Consider the following 19,476-nt stretch of genomic DNA (forward strand, 5'->3'; position numbering starts at 1 on the left):
TTCCATTCTGGTTCAAGTGGAGCCCGTCCCTTTTGTACAGGCCCGGCTTGTCCCAGAATGTTCCCCAGTGCCTAACAAATCCAAACCCTTCCACCCGACACCATCGTCTCATCCACGCATTGAGACTGCGAAGCTGGGCCTGTCTGGCTGGTCCTGCGCGTGGAACTGGTAGCATTTCAGAGAAAGCCACCTTGGAGGTCCTGGCTTTCAGCATCCTACCTAGCAACCTAAATTTTGCTTCCAGGACCTCACGGCTGCATTTCCCCATGTCGTTGGTGCCAACGTGCACCACGACCACTGACTCCTTCCCAGCACTGTCTACCAAACTATCTAAACAACGGGCGATATCCGCAACCTTCGCACCAGGCAGGCAAAACATCTTGCGGTCTACACGCCCATCACACACCCCATTGTCTATGTTCCTAATGATTGAATCACCCACTACAAGGATCCCTCCACCCCCTGGAGATATATCCTCGGCACGAGAGGATAGCTGCTCATCCCCCAAGGAATGGGTCCCTTCTAAGGGATCGTTTCCCTCTTCCTCAGCTGGATGCTGTCCTTCCCCGAGACCATCATTCTCCATGATAGTAGGAGAGCTATCATCGTTGGAGTGGGACACAGCTATAACGTCCCTGAAGGCCTCCTCCACACACCTCTCTGCCTCTCTCAGCTTTTCCAGGTCCGCCACCTTGGCCTCAAGGAAATGAAGTTGTTCCCGGAGAGCCAGGAGCTCATTGCACCGAGAGCACACCCACGACTTCTGTCCAACAGGCAGATAGTCGTACATGCTGCAGGCGGTGCAAAACACTGGAAAGCCCCCACACCACTGCTGGCTTCTTACCTGCATAGTTTATGGCTTCTTACCTGCATAATTATTGGATGCTACATTTTCCCAAATTAAGTAATTGCTCAAGAACTTCAACAGGATACATTATGAAGATGCAAAATGCTGTTTCAGGTAATACTGCTAACACAGGCATTGCTATCGGCAGAAATTGGAAATGGCTTTGAAAGACAATTATTTGATCAGTTGACTGACCACAAGCTTTAAGAATGTTCACAAATGCTGAAACATTAGAATGGGCAGATGACATAACTAGCAGAAATGCTGCCAGCCATTAATTTCTGATCACATAGCACAAATAACACAGAGCAAATGTGATAATGAAGGGAAACAATTTGGGTATTTCTGCATGGAATTCAGGTTTTCTAAGTATGTGGGAATTCTGGCAGGAAAGCTATATCATAATATATTTTCCTCACTGTTTAATCAGATAGGTATTGTGGATTGTTTCCCAAGGCCTCTGTTTGTGCATAATGTAGTTATTCACATTTTTGTTGTATGTTACTTTCATAAATATTAAACGTTGCTTAAGAATGAAAGACAAGCAACACGTAGAATTCACGCCATTTTGAACTATGGGCAGTAGTGTGTTTTAAGCACCAATGGTTACAGAATAATTCCAATGGCATAGGTATGGCAGTCTGTTGTGCAAAAGCAACAAAGGACATTTTTTTTCCTGATGATCAGCTCAAATCTGGGTTCCTGTAACTTGAGCACATTATTCCATGTCCTGCACTCTGGGATGCTCAAGAAGAGATCCTGGCCCTCCTCTGTGTGACAACCTTTCAAGGACTTGAAGAGTGCTCTCATATCTCCCCTCAGTCTTCTCTCTTCAAAGCTAAACATGCCCAGTTCTTTCAGTCTCTCCACATAGGGCTTTGTTTCCATTCCCCTAACCATCCTTGTCTATCCTCTGAACCTGTTCGTTTGTCTGCATCCTTCTTGCAGTAGGTGTCCAGAACTGAACGCAATATACTCCTGATGAGGCCTAGCCAGTGCTGAATTGAGGGAACTAGTACTTCACGCTGTTTGGAAGCTATACTTCTGTTAATGCAGCCTAAAATCGCATTTGCCTTTTTTGCAGCCACATTGCACAGTTGGCTCATGTTCAGTTTGTGATCAACAACAATTCCAAGATTCTTCTTGCACATAGTATTGCTGAGACAAGTATCCTCCGTTGTATAACTATGCATTTGGTTTCTTTTTCCTAGGTGTAAAACTTTGCACATATCCCTGTTAAATTTCATTCTGTGTTCAGCCCAATAATTCCAGCCTATCAAGATCCCTTTGAATTTTGTTCCTGTCTTCCAGGGTACTAGCTATCCTTTCCAATTTTGTATCATCTGCAGATTAGATAAACATTGCCTGCACCTCCTCATCCAAGTCATTAATAAAACTGTTGAAGAGCACTGGGCCCTTTTGTCGTATAGAGGAGGGAGGTGTTAAAAAGTGATCCACTCCTGGTGTCAAATACGTTAGGTACGCCACTGGCCATCACAAAAACCAGCCTGTGAGGGCCAGTTTATCTGTGTGATTTTGATTATAGCATCCCTGTGATGAATGTGATGAATGGTGTTGAAATACTGGATTTGTTTTTGGAAAGTTGGTGTACAGTAATGACTAGAATTCCAAGATGGAAAAACCATGGTCAAATGTTGCTTTAAACTTACTGGTTGGCTGTAGACAGGCAATTTCCAAACCCACCCACCCACCCAAAACCAATGCAGATAACAGTGCACAACTTTACAGAGCTGTTTTAAGGACAGCTGAGAATATATACAAAGTGCTTTGAACACTGAAGCTCTATATAAGTGCATCGTCGTAGTATTACATAGTTCTATTTTTCTGCATTAGTGAATAACCTGGGAAAGGATTCTAGAATTGCTATTGAAACAGTTTGTAAAAATATGTTTCTGGCAAGTATCACTCTAAAACAAATACTGATATAATTATACCAGTATTGATCAACTTTGATATATCCAGGCTTTGGTATTTACATTCACTATGGAGAGTGTGATACCACCCTGTCCTGTATGTCAAGTAACTAGCCTTCCTCTCAACTTTGAAACTGCAAAAGCGGACAAAGATCAGTTCAGCAGTTGTGTGGTGATCCTTGCCTGGTTCCCAGCTCCAAAGTTGGGAGGAAGACTGGAGGCAAGAGGTTGGCCGTTGAAGGGGAGGCATCTGAAGTGCCTCATTGCCAAACCAGTGGCTACCTTTTCTGCAGGAAAGGCACATGGAGTGTTCTCTTAGCTGTTTTGGAGGGGAAATTGCAAGGTGCCTCTGAGCATCAAAACTGCTTAGCATTGCCCAAGTCAGCAAGCTCCTATGGCAGAGGGAAAAACCTGTCAACCAGAATTTTTGCAAGTCTACCCAAAAATTGTTGACCTTGGATAAATCTATTTCTTCTAGGCCTCCTCCATCTAAAAAAATGAAGCTTTTTGGATTTAAGGAAGATCCGTTTGTGTTCCTTTCTGAAGATGACCTCCTATTTTCACCTATTCAGTAAGGAAAGATCTTTCATTTTCCATATAATGGATTCCATGGTCAGACCTGGTACTGCATGGGTGATTCAGTCCAGTTACAGTTGAAAGTACATGAAGCGCTTCTTCATTTAAGAATGTTCTAATTTTAAAACAAATTTTGAGCAGAAACTGATGGTGAACTCTGGGGCACATGTTACATGGCTATGGATAACATGTAATGAAGGTGTTTTGACAGTACTGGAATGTGTATTCATCTGAATACCGCCCTGGTCTCCTTCAGGAGGGAAGGAGGGATATAAATTCAATAAATAAATTATTTATTTATTTGGCCAGTATCTTAATTTCATATACTTTGGATTTATGTTAGATGACGTAGTATTTTTAAAAAATACAGTCTTGGGATTCAAAGGTACTCTTCCACTAGTGGCAAGCCCCTTCCACTCAGAGAGACTGTTTCTCACCTAGCAGGAGATTACTGCATGAAGAAAGTGACCCCAGATCCAAAGTTCTTCTGTTTCTGCAAGCAGTTCCTTAAGATATTTTTATAAGTAGATGCTGTATATAAATATCTAATATACAACAGCCTATGTTTTCCTTATTCACATTTTCCACTCTGTAATGCAACCTCCTGATGCGATAGGGTAGCTTACCCAAGATTTCACAGAATGTTGCTCTTGCATTGTCTCCTGCTGCTCACAGATTTTTGGATCCAAACCATGGGACTGTGACAAGAAAGCAAATGATCAGTGCGTTTTTTTAAAAAGTATAGGTTCCTGTTTTAAATATTGGCTCCCTCCTTCTCCATTTTTATTATTATTTTTAATTATTCCAAAATAAACAAAAGGATCACAGAAGTTCCTGTGAGTAGTCAACAATTCAAAATTAAATATATTGTGTGTCAGGCCAAACAGTCAATTCATCTTGTTTCCTAATTTTATGCCTAAGTCAGGTCATAGTATTTTACTTTTTGTCAATCTGAACAAAACACACATACACTCAAGATTTAGCGCGAGTGGAAAAGCACAAGCACAAAGACTCTTCTCAGTCAAACCCTAAATTAGGTCCATGGGCTGGAGGTTCCCCGCCACCAAGTTAAAAGCCTAAGAGAAGGAAAGAAAGAAGCCCACTCCTGCAATCTGGTGTGCAGCCAGCAAGTCTTAGAAAAGAGTAATATATAGCAGCCTCTTGGAAATATCCCCCAGAGCTGACAAGTTGTGCATCCAGTTATAGGAAAACATGTCTTACTGCCTCGCTCTGAATGTGAAAGGGTTTTTTTCACACAGGGTCTGGGTTGGAACCTGGAGTGACATTTCATGACAAAAGATATTGGTGAAAAGTACCTGGGTCATCCTGAGTGGAGTTAATTAACTGTACTGGCACAGGATGAAAGCCCGGCCATAGGGATGTTTCTCATTCAGTCTATTTTAGGAAGGATATATTTTGTTGTTGCCAAAAGGGGATGAGATTGGAAGTTTCTAAGAAATGTGAACAGAATGTTCTTGGCCTGATTAACACAGCAACATGCCCTTGCCCCGCTGAAAGAAAATGGGCTAGAGCATGGACTTGTTCAGGGTGGGCAAAAGGATTGATTGATTTAATAACAGTGAGATATATTTTTCAACTGAAATCATTTATTCCCAAAGAGAGATTACTTGCTGAATTCAGGATGTCGCTTGCATTAGATATTGGATCCTATAATTAATTGGGGCCAGATGCAATGTCCTGTTGTAGCTGGCATGTGCTGGAATTATTACTGACTCTTACACATTGGGTCTTTTTCTGTTCACCACAAGGACATCCCTACGGCCTAGGGCAAAGCCAAATTTCACACATAGTTTGGGGACATGTACAGAGTTCCAGCTGAAAAAAGCTCCTCAGTAACTTCTGTAGACTATAATATTTGTTGTTTAACTTTAATTCTTGGAATATATAAATTTATTTGATTCACTCACAACATGTCCTGGTTCTTTGCACATTCAAAGAGTAATTGTTAAAGTATAGCAAAGATTTTGCTGCGCTTGTGAACATGTAATAAATTTCATTTTATTCCTGGCTATTTCTACTTACTTTTTGTGTTAATTCTTTTTTTTATGTACTTTTTCTAACATCTTATACTTTCTTCTCTTTGAATATTCTTTCGCTTTTTAAAGAGGCTGTCTTACTTAAACATATTTCTCTGATGTACATATTAAAGTTTTTCTAAACTATAATTAAGTCCATTCCTTCTTTTGGTTTGGAAAAAAAAATTATGTCTCAAATCCTCCAGAAGTTGCCTTATCCTCCTGCATGATAAGATTATTTAGTCTCCATCCAATATATATTTCAACTGATTTCTTATAACCCCATTCAGGTCTACATATACCAGTGATCCAATATTAATTTGCTTTATATCTTCATATCTGTTCAGATTTTAAAAAAATCTTCTTTTCAAGTTATAGGTGCACAAATCCCATTAAGATCAACATTTATATACCTTTTCTGAAAATATTCAAAGCTGTCAACAAAACACACTATAAAAATCAACAGTATAGCAACAACAGCAGAATAATCAAGTGTGAATATACTTACTTATTTTTAGGAATTTTTATGCACTAGATCCTTTATTTCCCAAGAAGAATTTGTTAACTCGTACTCAGGAAGGAAAGAAGAGACAATTGTACATGGTTTCCAAGGAAATAAGGGATATACTACTGAACAACAGTGAAAAGCTAAAGGTTTGACTTGTACTTCTGTTTTCACTAAGAAAGTCCAAATATACAACAGTGCTAGGAGTGGGGGTGGTGATACTTTGAATACTGGTTGCTGGGGATCAATTGGGAAAAGTTGTGCCCTGCAACATGCAGAAGGTCCCAGCTTCAGTCTCTACCATCTCCAGGTGCGGCTGGGAGAGAATCTTGCCTGAAACCCTAGAGAGCCACTGCCGGTCAGTGTAGACAGTACTGAGCTAGATGGACCAGTGGTCTTACTCAGTATAAAGTAGTTTTCTACGTATTGTTCCACTCACGTCTTGTCCCTGGGGTCCATAAGGGCATCTGTTGAGCCACTGTGAGAGAACAATGCTAGACTAAATAGGCCTTTTGTCGATGATCCAGCATGACGGTACTTGCCTTTCTGTCTATTGAACCTGTTTTCTGATGTAACATTTCATTTGATCCAGATGGGGCACAACTTTTCCCTGACAATGTTCATATCTGTGAATAAGAAAACATAGCAACTTGCTTCTTTCAAAACCAGGCATATTGCACTGACGTGAAAGGAGAAAGGAGTGCTTTAAAAGTGTTGTTCCTTGCTGAGGAAAATAGAGAAGGGAAGCAGATTCTTCTCAACTCTAGCCCTAGGAAGTGCTCCATACAGGTTAACTGGGGCCTTCACTGTGCTTCTATTTTCCTTTGCAGTGGCTTTTCCTAAATAGCCTAGAGGCTTCTCTCCTGGCAGCCCCTTTCCCCCTCCTCAAACTCTCACTTTTAGTGAGGACTGTCACTTATATCTAGTTCATGTACTTTCTCCAGTCCTCTTGCTTTTTCTCCTCTGACTAGATACCTAAACCTTATATAAGCTTCTGGTTACCATTCCTTTATGAGAGGCTGAGGTAAGCCATGCTCACCTGGGGTCATTTATGAGGAATCATTATCCTCTTCTGTGTCTTTCTACAGAGTGCTGTCCCATGAGACTATTCCAAGTGGTCCAGAGCCTGGTCGGTCCAGTTGCTCCGGAACCAATGGAACATGATAAGGTCTCCTGTGACGAGTTTGCTAAACACTTCGCGGATAAAATCAATCGTATCAAAAGCGATATTCCGTACACTGTGGATTCAGAGAGTGAGCCAGAGGTGAACAGTGTTGCTTCGGTGGCGTGGGATCGGTTCCAGCTTCTTCCTTCTGATGAAGTGGACAAGGTGCTTTCAACTCTAAGGCCGACCACCTGCTTACTGGATCCTTGCCCTTCGTGGCTCATTATGAGCTGCAAAGATCGACTGGGATCAAGATCAAGCTGATGGTAAATGCATCGCTTGAAGAGGGAATAATGCCATCAATGCTCAAGGAAGCGATAATAAAACCAATCTTAAAAAAGCCCTCCTTGAACCCTCAAGATTTGAACAACTTTCGCCCAGTCTCAAATGTGCCATTCTTAGGCAAGGCAGTTGAGTGGGTGGTGGCTAAACAGTTGCAAGCACACTTGGAAGAAGCGGATTATCTGGATCCATTTCAGGTGGGCTTCAGACCGGGACATGGGACTGAAACAGCCTTGGTCGCCTTGGTAGATGATATGAGAAGGGCGTGGGATAGAGGCGAAGGCACCTTCCTTGTCCTCCTCGATCTCTCAGAGGCTTTTGATACCGTTGACCATGCTATCCTCTTGGACCGCCTGCAGAGGTTAGGTATTGGGGGCACTGTATTGCAGTGGTTCCATTCCGTCCTCTCTGGGAGATACCAAAGAGTAGCATTGGAGGAGGAGGTTTCAGATCCCTGGCCCCTCACTTGTGGGGTGCCACAGGGTTCTATCCTTTCTCCAATGCTCTTTAACATCTATATAAAGCCGCTGGGAGAAATCATCAGGAGATTTGGGCTGCAATGTCATCAGTATGCGGATGACACGCAGCTCTATCTCTCATTTAAATCTTACCAAGGTTGGCTGTGGAAACCCTGTCCAAGTGTCTGAAGTCAGTGAGTGGCTGGATGGGAAGGAATAAGCTGAAGCTGAATCCTGACAAAACCGCTGTTTGTGGGAGACAAGGGAAGGTTGGGAGAGATAGACCTGGTGCTTAACGGGGTACGATTGCCCTTGAAAGACCAGGTCCGTAGCCTTTCTTGACTCCCAGCTGTCTATGGAGGCTCAAGTTTCAGCTGTAAGCTGGGAAGCTCTGTATCAACTCCATCTGATACGGAGGCTACGCCCCTACCTTCCCAATCATCTGCTCCCACCGGTGGTACATGCCCTGATCACCACTCACCTAGACTACTGTAATGCGCTCTATGTGGGGTTACCCTTGAAAATGGTTCGGAAGTTACAATTGGTACAGAATGCAGCGGCGCGTCTGATTGCAGGCAGCCGCCGTAGAGATCACATCACTCCTGTGTTGAAGGAGTTGCATTGGTTACCGGTTGTGTACCGAACCCAATTCAAGGTGTTGGTTTTAACCTTTAAAACCCTATACGGTTGTGGCCCAGCCTATCTGAAGGAGCGCCTCCAGCATTGACAGGGATGCCGCTCAGCAAGATCAACCTCAGAGGGCCTTCTCTGGATCCCACCAGTCAAAACAGCTAGGCTGGTGAGGACTCGAGAGAGGGCCTTCTCAATAGTGGCCCCCGCCCTTTGGAACTCTCTCCCTAGTGACCTACACCATGCCCCGTCTATAATGAGCTTCCGCAGGACCCTGAAGACTTGGCTTTTTAGGCAGGTGTTTGAGATGGGCTAGTTTTCTACTGTTTTTAAATTTTAATTGTTTTATATACTGTTTTATCTTGTACGTCACCCAGAGTGGCTGGATAACCAGCCAGATGGGCGACTAACAAATTTAATAATAAATAAATAAATAAAAATATTTTGTGAGGAACAGATCTTCAGAGTAGACCATGTATGGTTACCTGTGACTTTTAGTAAGACACACGTCTTTTTACTCAATGCCTTACTCTAACAAGATAAGTAGGTTGTGTCCTTTTACTGGTGTTGATGCCTGCTAAGCCACTTGAAATACACTCTTCTCTATTGGAATGCTTAATTAATATTTTGCTTTCTTAAAACCCTATTTTAGGTTATTAACACGGGAATAAAAGTGTGGTGCCGCAATAGTGATGGGGAACAATTTGGCTGTGCCTTCAGATTAGCACAAGAGGTAACAATGACAGCAGTAAGCTTAGTTGTGGAAGTATTTATTTATATTGTGGCAGCTAGGCCTGACAAAAGTGCACTTTGAAATATATCTCTTGCTTCCCTGATACTGTTATACTCAAAGTGCAAGAAATGAAAGTTCTGGTGATACTCTGATTTCATTTTGGTATATTGCTGTAATGCTCAATTGACATACCAGATATTATCAATTCATTGCATATTTTCTTTTGTTAACAATGAACTGATTTGGAGTGGGGGTGGAGCAGTTGAAATTGGCAATCTTTGTTATAGATGCAATGGTAAAAATATTTAAAGCATTAATTTAAAGAGGTGTTTAGCAGGATAGGGAGGGGGGATGTTTGGACTGGTAAAATGACCAAACCTCTGCTGGTAAGAAAGCAAAAACTATATCTTAAAAGTAGGTTTTGTATTTTACTTGCAGGGAATATATACATTGTATCCCTTCATTAATGCAAGGATTATAAATGCCAGTATAGAAGATATTAAAGTACTACTGACAGAAGAGAATCCATTCTTCAGTAAACTCAGTATTGAGGCACGCAATCAAGTCAAAGGGATGGGTAAGCATTTACTTCTGATTACTATTACCTGAGATGTAAAGGTTAGAAATATTGTTAATTCTTTTCTTCAGAGTGGTAGCAGACATTGTGCTACCAGTTTTGTGAAAAATATTAATAGTTTATTCACCTGCCTCAGCTCCATACATTTTTTAGTAGTAGTAACTCCCTAATTTCAGCTTTGCAGTGTATTCCAAGGAAGGTTTGAAGAACAAGAGTCCTCTAATACAGCCTTTCCCAACCTTTGGGCCCTCATCAGCCCCAGCCAGCATGGCCATTGTCAAGAACGACAGGAATTGTAGTCCAGCAACATCTGGGGACCCAAAGGTTGGGAAAGGTTGCACTAATAAACACAGTCTCTACTAATCAAGTTTTATAGAGGCAGAGGAACAAGATTGTACAAACTTTACAGTTGTGCCGTAGAATTTTTGCTTAGCCTGGAACAAGCCCATTGTATTTATTTTATTTTTTATTTTCTTACAAGTATGTCCCACCTTTCTTCTATCATGGAATCCAAGGCAGCACATATGTGGTTCCCAGGTGGTCATCCATCCAGGCACTAATCAGATCCACGGTTGCTTATTTCAGCAAGGTGATGGCCTCATGTATCTTCAGACCCTACCCTAGAACAGAGGTTGGGAACCACTGGTCTGCAGGCCAATCTTGGCCCGCCAGGGGTACAGTTTGGTCAGCGAGGCCATTTTCCTCAAACCTTTCCCACCTGTCAATCAGCTGTCACTGAGTGACTCCAGCTGATGGAGAGTGGGGTTCAATCCTGCCGGATACTGCATTGCCAGCATGTTCCCTGTGGGGAACATGTTGGTGAAGCAAACCCCTGCAGAGAGCAGGTGAATGGAGACTTCAGTCCTGCTTGATTGAAGGGAACACACTGGCCAAGCAGACCCCTCGCCCACCCTGTGGGTCAACTTTGACATCATCATAATATCAGTAGATCAACAGGTAGGTTGCCCTACCCACCTGTCAGAGTTGACCCATGGGGTGGGGAGAGATAAAGGTCTGGCCCACCAGGTCATAAAGGTTCCCCATCCCTGCCCTAGAACACTGTAGCCATTATGATCACCTTCATTTAGTTGTACTTAGTTCTCACTCTGATCATGGCTGAACTTGAATCAGACTGAAGCAGGCTCGGATGTTGCCTTTGCCTGCCTCCTTTCCTCTGTTCTTCCTTTCCACTCTACAGATGGTTTCAGTTGGCCCTGTGGGGGTGGAGAATGGAGCAGGTCCTGATGTTGTCTAATATTTCATGCACTCTTTCTTGCAGCTATGGGGAGCATAGTCCTGAAGTATGAACCAGATCCAGAGTAAGTAACCAGTGTTTTCTCTCTCTCTCTCTCTCTCTGTCTCTCCCCCCCCCTCTCTCTCTCATGTACATAGAGACAGAATTTTAATTTTTATTGAATTCACCGGGAAAGTTTGGCATGAGCTTAACTTCTCTTCCACTGAAATCAAAAGTGGTTAACTCTGACGGACTTGTGCCTCTAGTTTTTTTCAGCACACATATACTTATTTAGCAGCTACCTCTGCTGTTTGTTTTATTAGTAGCTGCAGCAGCAGCAACAGCTAAACGGGCTTTGGGGAAACTGAAGCTTTTGTGCCCCTGTTTAAGAGGCCAGGGCAGAGCCCTTTTGTAGTTCCTCTTAGTTCAGCGTTTGTTAGTTCTTTACAATCCTTTCCTTCATTTTCAACTTTCTTAGCTCTTTCCTACAATTCTTTGCCTTTCCTACAACCCCCCACAAACCTTACTTTTTTCTCTCAGCTCTATACTTTCACTCCCCCCCCCAATCTTATCGCTCCATTGGATAGGAATTCAAGTTTTTAAAACCTACTGTAATTGTTTTTAGATTTTTTATCTTTTGTATTTTTTGTTGTATGTTATTGGATTTTATTGTATATACCTGTTTGCTTTCTTGTTCACCACCCAGAGAGCTATGCTAGTCGGGCGGTATAGAAATTTAATAAATAAATAAATAAATAAGTACTGCATCAAAGAGAAAGGGACAACATGAAAATGTCATTAAGTCCTTCAAAGCTAAAAAGGTGTCCCCTCAACAGCTTGAGAGCTTCCACAGAGAGCTGCTGTATGTACCGCCCGAGTGTTCAGAGAACCCCATGCTGCTGCTGCATTTTCAGCCTACCCATCCTGCCACTTTTTGCCATGGTGGGTCTGATGAAATCTGGGAAAGGCCCCTGCCAGAATCCTTTCATACAGACGGCTGTTGTGAAAAGTATTGTTTTGCAAACAAGCAAGAGCGGACCCCCCCCCCCCCAGAGAAGCAGACCTTCCCTCCAACTTGGGAAGTGTGTTAGGAAAGTAGTTAGGATGCTCTCTTGACCAGCTTGGCCTTTTCACACCAGGCACCATTTTGAGAAGAGGGATACAAATAACTTCTTTTCTCACATCACAGCAGTAACTGGAGTAGAGCCCCCTGTAGCTTCTCAGCCACCACTCAGATACTGCATCCTATCTCCCTTTCAGCCTCTGCCTTCTCACTAGAGCATAATAATCCTTCTCCTCATAAAAAAAAATAATATTACCAATTAAACAATTGTAGTCCATAAAGCATCTGTTAACAATGGGTTTTATTCAACCAAGTTCTTTTCAGAGTAGACCCATTGAAGGTAAAGCACCTAAGTCATGTCTTTTAACTTCAATGGGTCTACTCTAATAGGGCAAGCCTTGAATACCACCCAATATCCAGTACTGATAATATCGGTTTTATATCCACAATTCATTCAACAGTTAATAATTAAGAAATGATTAACAATTACTTTATTGAACCAAATGTTCAGGCAAAACAAAAAGCACAGGTTTCATAAGCATTCTAGAGCACAGCTACAGTCAGCCTTCCACATTCCTGCCCTTCGTCAGAGGGTTCTTAGCAGGGCTCACTTGAACTCCCGCTGTTGGCTTTAGGTGCTCCTCCAGCCTCTCAAAAAAACCCGCCTCCTAATAAACCTGTTGCAGGCAACTCTTCAGCTGCTTCCAGATCTCCAGCATCAGCAGAGCCAGGAGAGCAAAGAAGGCAAGTGGTCTGATTGCCGTATGGTTTCTTTACCAGCGTCACTGCCACAGAATAAAAACACAAATGGATTCTCATCTTTGTTCAGTTGTATTCATGGAAGTCTTCTGCCATTCATGCTTACCTTGCCATTTCATCGCCCTCAGCTCCTCGGAATACGAGGGAGCTGATTCAGTTTAGCGGCTAAGTTGAGAACATTTGGGAGCAATTTTATCAGCAGCCCAGCTCACCTCCTTGTTCTAAGCAGAGGCCAGGGCCCCCAAAAAACTGGGGTTACTAAGAAATAGAGTCCCATGGAGGTCTGCAGGACTATGCTTCCAGGAAATTATTTATTTATTTATTTAGTTGCATTTCTAAACCGCCCTATAGCTAGCAGCTCCCAGGGCGGTGTACAACATGATAAAACCACAATATTTAAAATACAGCAAGTGTGTATTGCGCAGACAATATAAACATTATATAAACAAAGTGAAAGAAAACTAAAAAAAAATAAGATTAAAAGCTTAAATACTTTAAAATGCCTGGGTGAAGAGGTGGGTTTTTACCTGGCGCCGAAAAGATGACAGAGAAGGCGCCAGGCGTATCTCATCTGGGAGGGCATTCCATAATTCGGGGGCCACCACCGAAAAGGCCCTAGATCTTGTTACTGTTCTCCGGGCCTCTGTATGGGTTGGGACCCGGAGAAGGGCCTTAGACGTCGAGCGGAGTGAACGGGTAGGAACATAGCGGGAGAGGCGTTCCACCAGGTATTGCGGTCCAGTGCCGTTAAGGGCTTTATAGGTAAGGACCAACACTTTGAATCTGGCCCGGAAACATATTGGAAGCCAGTGCAGTTGGGCCAGAATAGGTGTTATGTGGTCGAATTTCTTCGTCCCAGTAAGAACTCTGGCCGCAGCATTCTGCATTAGCTGAAGTTTCCGAATCGTTTTCAAAGGTAACCCTACGTAGAGAGCATTACAGTAATCCAATCTAGAGGTTACCAGAGCATGAATAACTGAGGCTAGGTTCTCCCTGTCCAGATAGGGTCGTAGTTGGGCTACCAGCCGAAGCTGGTAGAACGCATTTCGTGCCACCGAGGCTACCTGGGCCTCAAGTGACAGGAGCGGATCTAATAAGATCCCCAAACTACGGACCTGTTCCTTTAGGGGGAGTGTAACCCCATCTAGGACAGGTCTGACATCAACCATCTGAGCAGAGGGCCCCCCCAACTAACAGCATCTCAGTCTTGTCAGGATTGAGCTTCAGTTTGTTTGCTCTCATCCAGTCCATTATCGCGGCCAGGCAGCGGTTCAGTATAGCAACAGCCTCACCTGAAGAAGATGAAAAGGAGAAATAGAGCTGCGTATCATCAGCATATTGCTGGAAATGCACTCCATAACTCCTGATGACCTCACCCAGCGGCTTCATATAGATATTAAAAAGCATGGGGGACAGAACTGAGCCCTGCGGGACCCCATACTGGAGCACCCAGGGACTCGAGTAGTGTTCCCCAAGCATCACCTTCTGGAGACGATTCTCAAGATAGGAGCGCAGCCACCACCAAGCAGTGCCTCCAACTCCTAACTCCGCGAGTCGCCCCAGAAGGATACCATGGTCGATGGTATCAAAAGCCGCCGAGAGATCAAGGAGAACCAACAGAGTTACACTCCCTCTGTCTTTCTCCCGACAGAGGTCATCATACAGGGCGACCAAGGCTGTTTCTGTACCAAACCCCGGCCGAAAGCTGGATTGAAATGGATCCAGATAATCAGTTTCATCCAAGAGGGCCTGGAGTTGGCGAGCGACCACGCGCTCTAGAAACTTGCCCAGAAATGGAACATTTGCTACCGGCCTATAGTTGTTAAAGTTATCAGGGTCCAAGGAGGACTTTTTTAGGAGCGGTCGCACTACCGCCTGTTTCAGGCAAGGTGGGACCACTCCCTCTCGTAACGAGGCATTAATTACCTCCTTGGCCCAGCCGGCCGTTCCATTTCTGCTAGCTTTTATTAGCCACGAGGGGCAAGGGTCCAGAGCGGAAGTAGTCGCCCGTATCTGTCCAAGCACCTTGTCCACATCCTCGAGCTGTACCAACTGAAACTCATCCAATAAAACAGGACAAGACTGTGTTCTGGACACCTCATTAGATTCAACTGTTACAATATTGGAGTCAAGGTCCCGACGGATGTTTATGATCTTGTCTTGGAAGTGCCTCGCAAACTCATTACAGCGTGCTATTGATGGTAATATTGCGTCCGGAGAACCAGAGTGTAAAAGTCTCTGGACAACCTTATAAAGTTCCGCTGGGCAGTTACAAGATGACTGAATGGAGGTAGCGAAGTATTGCTTCTTCACCATCCTCACCGCCTTCACATAGTGTTTCATGGAGGCCTTCACAAGTGCATAATTACAGCCGTCGGGAGTTCGTCTCCATTTACCCTCCAACCGTCTCCTTTCTTGCTTCATCACTCTTAGCTCCTCGGTAAACCAAGGGGCCAATTGAGCTCTGCAATGGAGAGGGCGCACCGGGGCGATTGTGTCAACTGCCCGGGTCATTTCCGTATTCCACAGAGTGACCAGGGTTTCGACAGGATCGTCAGTTTTATCAGCCGGAAAATCCCCCAGAGCCCTCTGAAATCCTTCAGGATTCATTAGTCTCCGGGGATGGACCATCTTAATTGGTCCTCCACCCTTGCAGAGGGGAGAAGACGATGTGAGTCTAAATCTCAAGAGGCGATGATCTGTCCATGACAAAGGAATAGATGTAAGATTCCTCACTCCCAGATCACCTTCCCCCATTCCAGTGGCAAAAATCAAGTCTAGAGTATGTCCTGACACATGCGTCGGGCCAGCAACAAATTGAGACAGCCCCATGGCTGTCATGGAGGTCATGAAGTCCTGAGCCGCTCCAGAGGCGGCCTCGGCATGAATGTTGAGATCCCCCAATATCAAAAGTTTGGGAGATCGCAACACCAAGTCTGAGACCACCTCTGTCAGCTCAGTTAGGGAAGCTGTTGGGCAGCAGGGTGGACGGTACACCAACAGTATTCCCAGTCTGTCTCACTGGCCCAACGTAATGTGCAGACACTCCAGGCCATTAGCCACTTGGATGGGGTGCCTAACAAGAGAGATGGAACTTCTATAGACCACAGCAATTCCCCCTCCCCGACTCTCGGATCTACCCAGATGCTGAACCGAATACCCAGGTGGGCACAACTGGGAGAGATTAATAACTCCCAGATCGCTCACCCAGGTTTTGGTAATGCATGCCAGATCGGCCGCCTCATCCATGATTAAATCATAGATGAGGGAGGTTTTATTATTTACCGATCTGGCATTAAAGAGCAGCAACTGGAGATCCGAGAGTTGGCTGGTAGAACTACCAGCAATCCTGTGGATGTGAGGAGGACCGGAACACGGCACAGCCACCAGTTGTCTGGGCCGAGTTCCCCTTAACTGGCAAGTCCTCCTCACAGCGCCATACCTCCCATTACCCGTCACTGCGCTGATTGGGGCCCCCTCTGGTCCTCCCTCCCAACACCCTATCCCCCAGGCACATAATAAAAATAAAATAAAAAAAAAACTCATACTCCATACACAATCACACACTCATTCATACAACCATTCATACACCCAAATAGCACAAATAGCACAGCAACAACAGCAGGGTCCCAATAGCCACGAATCGCAACAGTGGCAGCTGTAACGTCAGGGGCTCAGAAGCGATGAGCAGCAGCAGCAGCACAGGCAGGCTGATGGCTCTCCCTCCCTGGGCAGCGATGGTCCTCTTCCCCTTGCAGACATTGGGTCTCCCAAGCCCCCTCAGCCAGCCGGCTTATATATCCCCTCCAAAGAAGGGACAGATGGAACAGTATCAGCCACAGCTGGCTGAGTACCTGGGGCCTGGTCCTGCAAGGTGCCACTAAGCAGGAAAACCTGCTTAGGGTTAGGCTACAAGGGTGGAATATACACAGACACACCCGCACACGCTTTTCTGATAATGATATTCCTCAGCCACACTTGCACAACTTTTGACCCAACAGCTACATACGGCAGCCCACCAAGGACTGGATATATCTCCTGTTTTGTTGTCTACTTGGGAAGAGCCAAAGAGGGCGCAGTATATATGGCTTGTGGGTCACATTGTGAAGGCTTGCTTTAGATAAACAGAGAGCATGTTTTCAGAAACAGCTAGATAGGAATTGCTATGGTTTAGACAACCACATGCCATGCTGTGGTGTGTGATTCATCTTGTCATCACTATTTCCATGTGGGAGCTTAGAGTCTGGTGAGGATATGTTGATGGTAGGGTTAATGAGGCAGCGGAGGAGGAAAAATTGGCTGCAGATAGGTTATCTTTTGCTTCAGACCAGTGTACTGTGACCTTTCCTGGAAATTGTTCTCAATTATTAATTACTGCAAATGGACTAATAGTATGTTGAAGTTGGCATTCTTAATTCCATAAGCTCTTCCAAGTCTTGTCTTCCCCCTTTTGGAAAGAGTTTATTTACATTTGTACCCTTCCAGCCCTGAAGACAATTAATAAAAGAAATATACAAATATATGAAACCTACATTTAAAATAACACACATTATACTGGGTCAGATCCTCCGTGGCGCAGAGTGGTAAGTGGCAGTGATGCAGCCGAAGCTCTGCTCACGGCCGGAGATCGATTCCAATGGAAGGAGGAAGTCGAATCTCCGGTAAAAGGGGCCGAGGTCCACTCAGCCTTCCATCTATCCGTGGTCGGTAAAATGAGTACCCGGCATACGCTGGGGGGTAAAGAAAGGCTGGGGAAGGAACTGGCAATCCCACCCCATATATATGGTCTGCTTAGTAAACGTCGCAAGACATCACCCTAAGAGTCGGAAACGACTCGCACTACAAGTGTGGGGACACCTTTACCTTTTTTATACCGGGTCAGACCATTCAACCATCAACCCTGTGTTGTATGCTCTAACTGGCAGCCCTCTTCAAGATCTCCTAGCCTTGCTATTTGAAATCCCTTTTCACTGGAAGTGCTGGGAATATGACGTGATCATCTTCACGGCAGGACATGTGCTCTGCAATTGAGCTTGGGCACTGATCCAATTAGAGCGCTTTTAAAACTAGCCAGCAATGTTGTTTAAAATTAATAAATCCATTAATGTGGCAGCAGAATTTACAGTTATTGACGAAGCATTAGCCTACTGAAACCGTGTGCGTTATTAAATTTTCAAGTTTTATTTTCTCTTTAAAATGCTAATGATCTCTGTTTGTAGAAAGCCTGATACTCTTCAGTGTTCTATTGTGCTGTGCGGCTGGCTAGGCAAGACTTCCCTTCGTGCCTTTGTGCCCAAGAATGAGAGGTTGCATTACCTGAGAATGATGGGAGTTGAGGTGTTCAAAGCAAAGAGGAAAGAAGTAGAAGGTAAAACAGAAGCAGGAACCACAGACACCACAGAGCAAGTGCTCGAAGAAATGGACTTGGAATGCAAAGCCAAGGAAAACAATCAGATATCTGTGCAAATAAATGATGGACTGAACGGGCAACCTGTAAAGGAACTCATAGAAACGGGGGTGGTAGAAAGCCTTTCTTCCAGTGTCAAAAATGAACCAAAAATATAGAAATCAAAGATAATACTGACCTTAGTGATAAATAGGCCTAAGAAGTTAACTTTCATAGACTATGTGCATTGTTTTAGATATTTATGCTGCAGTTAAGCATCTAGAAACAAATTTTGTTAAAAGGCTATTACAGTTTTTTGGAGTAAAATGTGGTATGGGAACCATTTTACAAGAATTTCCTCATGTTTTATTTTTTAAAATATAAATTGTTTTCATATTTACTTCTTGTACTGTGTAAATTCTATGTAATTTTGGTGGGTCCGTTGCCAGCAATGGACTCTGCATCACTAAAATGACATTTGTCAGTGTCCGGATTAAAAAATTTAAAGTAGCAACTATAACTTGTAAAATTGGACTATGAATTTGCTTGGTTTTTCGTAATAGAACCTATCAAACAAAATTTACCAACTTTGATATACACCCAATAAATTTCTTTTTGTTCCTGTGTACTTGAAGTGTGTTGACATGAAATTTTAAATCGTCATCATTCATCATCATTTTATTTCTACCCCGCCTTTTGGCCAAAAGGCCCTCAAGGCGGCTTACAAAAAAACACAGATATAAAAATGCATCAATATAAATCAAATTTTAACTCCAGATGTTGACAGCATATAGTTAATTATATTTGTAGTGTTTTACACTAGGCTAAATCTCATGGTGCATCCTCTAACATGAAGAACGTACCGCATTACTCTTGGTGGTGTCAAGTCAACCAGCTTTCTTCACCTGTGGGGCGGACAGTATTGTACTTTTAAAATGCTGGTTACCATTTCCAGCATGAAGCAACACATGCCCATGGATTTTTCCAGAGGATTAAGTTTAAGAATAATCTCACTTGATATTTGTCAAATCTTATATTCTGAACCAGCTAAACATTGATTTTTCTGCTTTATCCCTGAAAGCAGAATGCTTAAAAACACCGGTAGAGGCAGTTCTTGATTCTAAGTCTTGAAACTCGTTGTGCATTCCAGACTTTGACATGCTTAGTTTCCAAAATCAGTTGATACAGCAAGCCATAGATCTACTAAAATGTGCTCATAGAATTTTCCTTATTTAAGATAGTAATAATAATTAAGGTGGAGCAGCAGGGGGCAGCACAGGGTAACCCAGGA

The 19,476-nt window shown here is 43.6% G+C and overlaps 1 protein-coding gene across 1 annotated transcript in view; it reads left to right on the plus strand.

The window, feature by feature from the left end:
• Positions 1–18,813, plus strand: part of NSUN2 (NOP2/Sun RNA methyltransferase 2) — an 80,953-nt gene extending 62,140 nt beyond the window's left edge. The window contains 7 exon segments of the mRNA XM_061588399.1: positions 3,260–3,352; positions 5,912–6,047; positions 9,086–9,166; positions 9,605–9,743; positions 11,023–11,062; positions 18,019–18,347; positions 18,350–18,813. Of these exon segments, the coding sequence (XP_061444383.1) occupies positions 3,260–3,352; positions 5,912–6,047; positions 9,086–9,166; positions 9,605–9,743; positions 11,023–11,062; positions 18,019–18,347; positions 18,350–18,399 (868 nt within the window). The 3' untranslated portion in view covers positions 18,400–18,813.
• Positions 18,814–19,476: the final 663 nt, after the last annotated feature.

Source organism: Rhineura floridana, chromosome 1 (genome assembly GCF_030035675.1).
Source record: "Rhineura floridana isolate rRhiFlo1 chromosome 1, rRhiFlo1.hap2, whole genome shotgun sequence".
In the NCBI taxonomy this organism is placed as follows: Eukaryota; Metazoa; Chordata; class Lepidosauria; order Squamata; family Rhineuridae; genus Rhineura; species Rhineura floridana.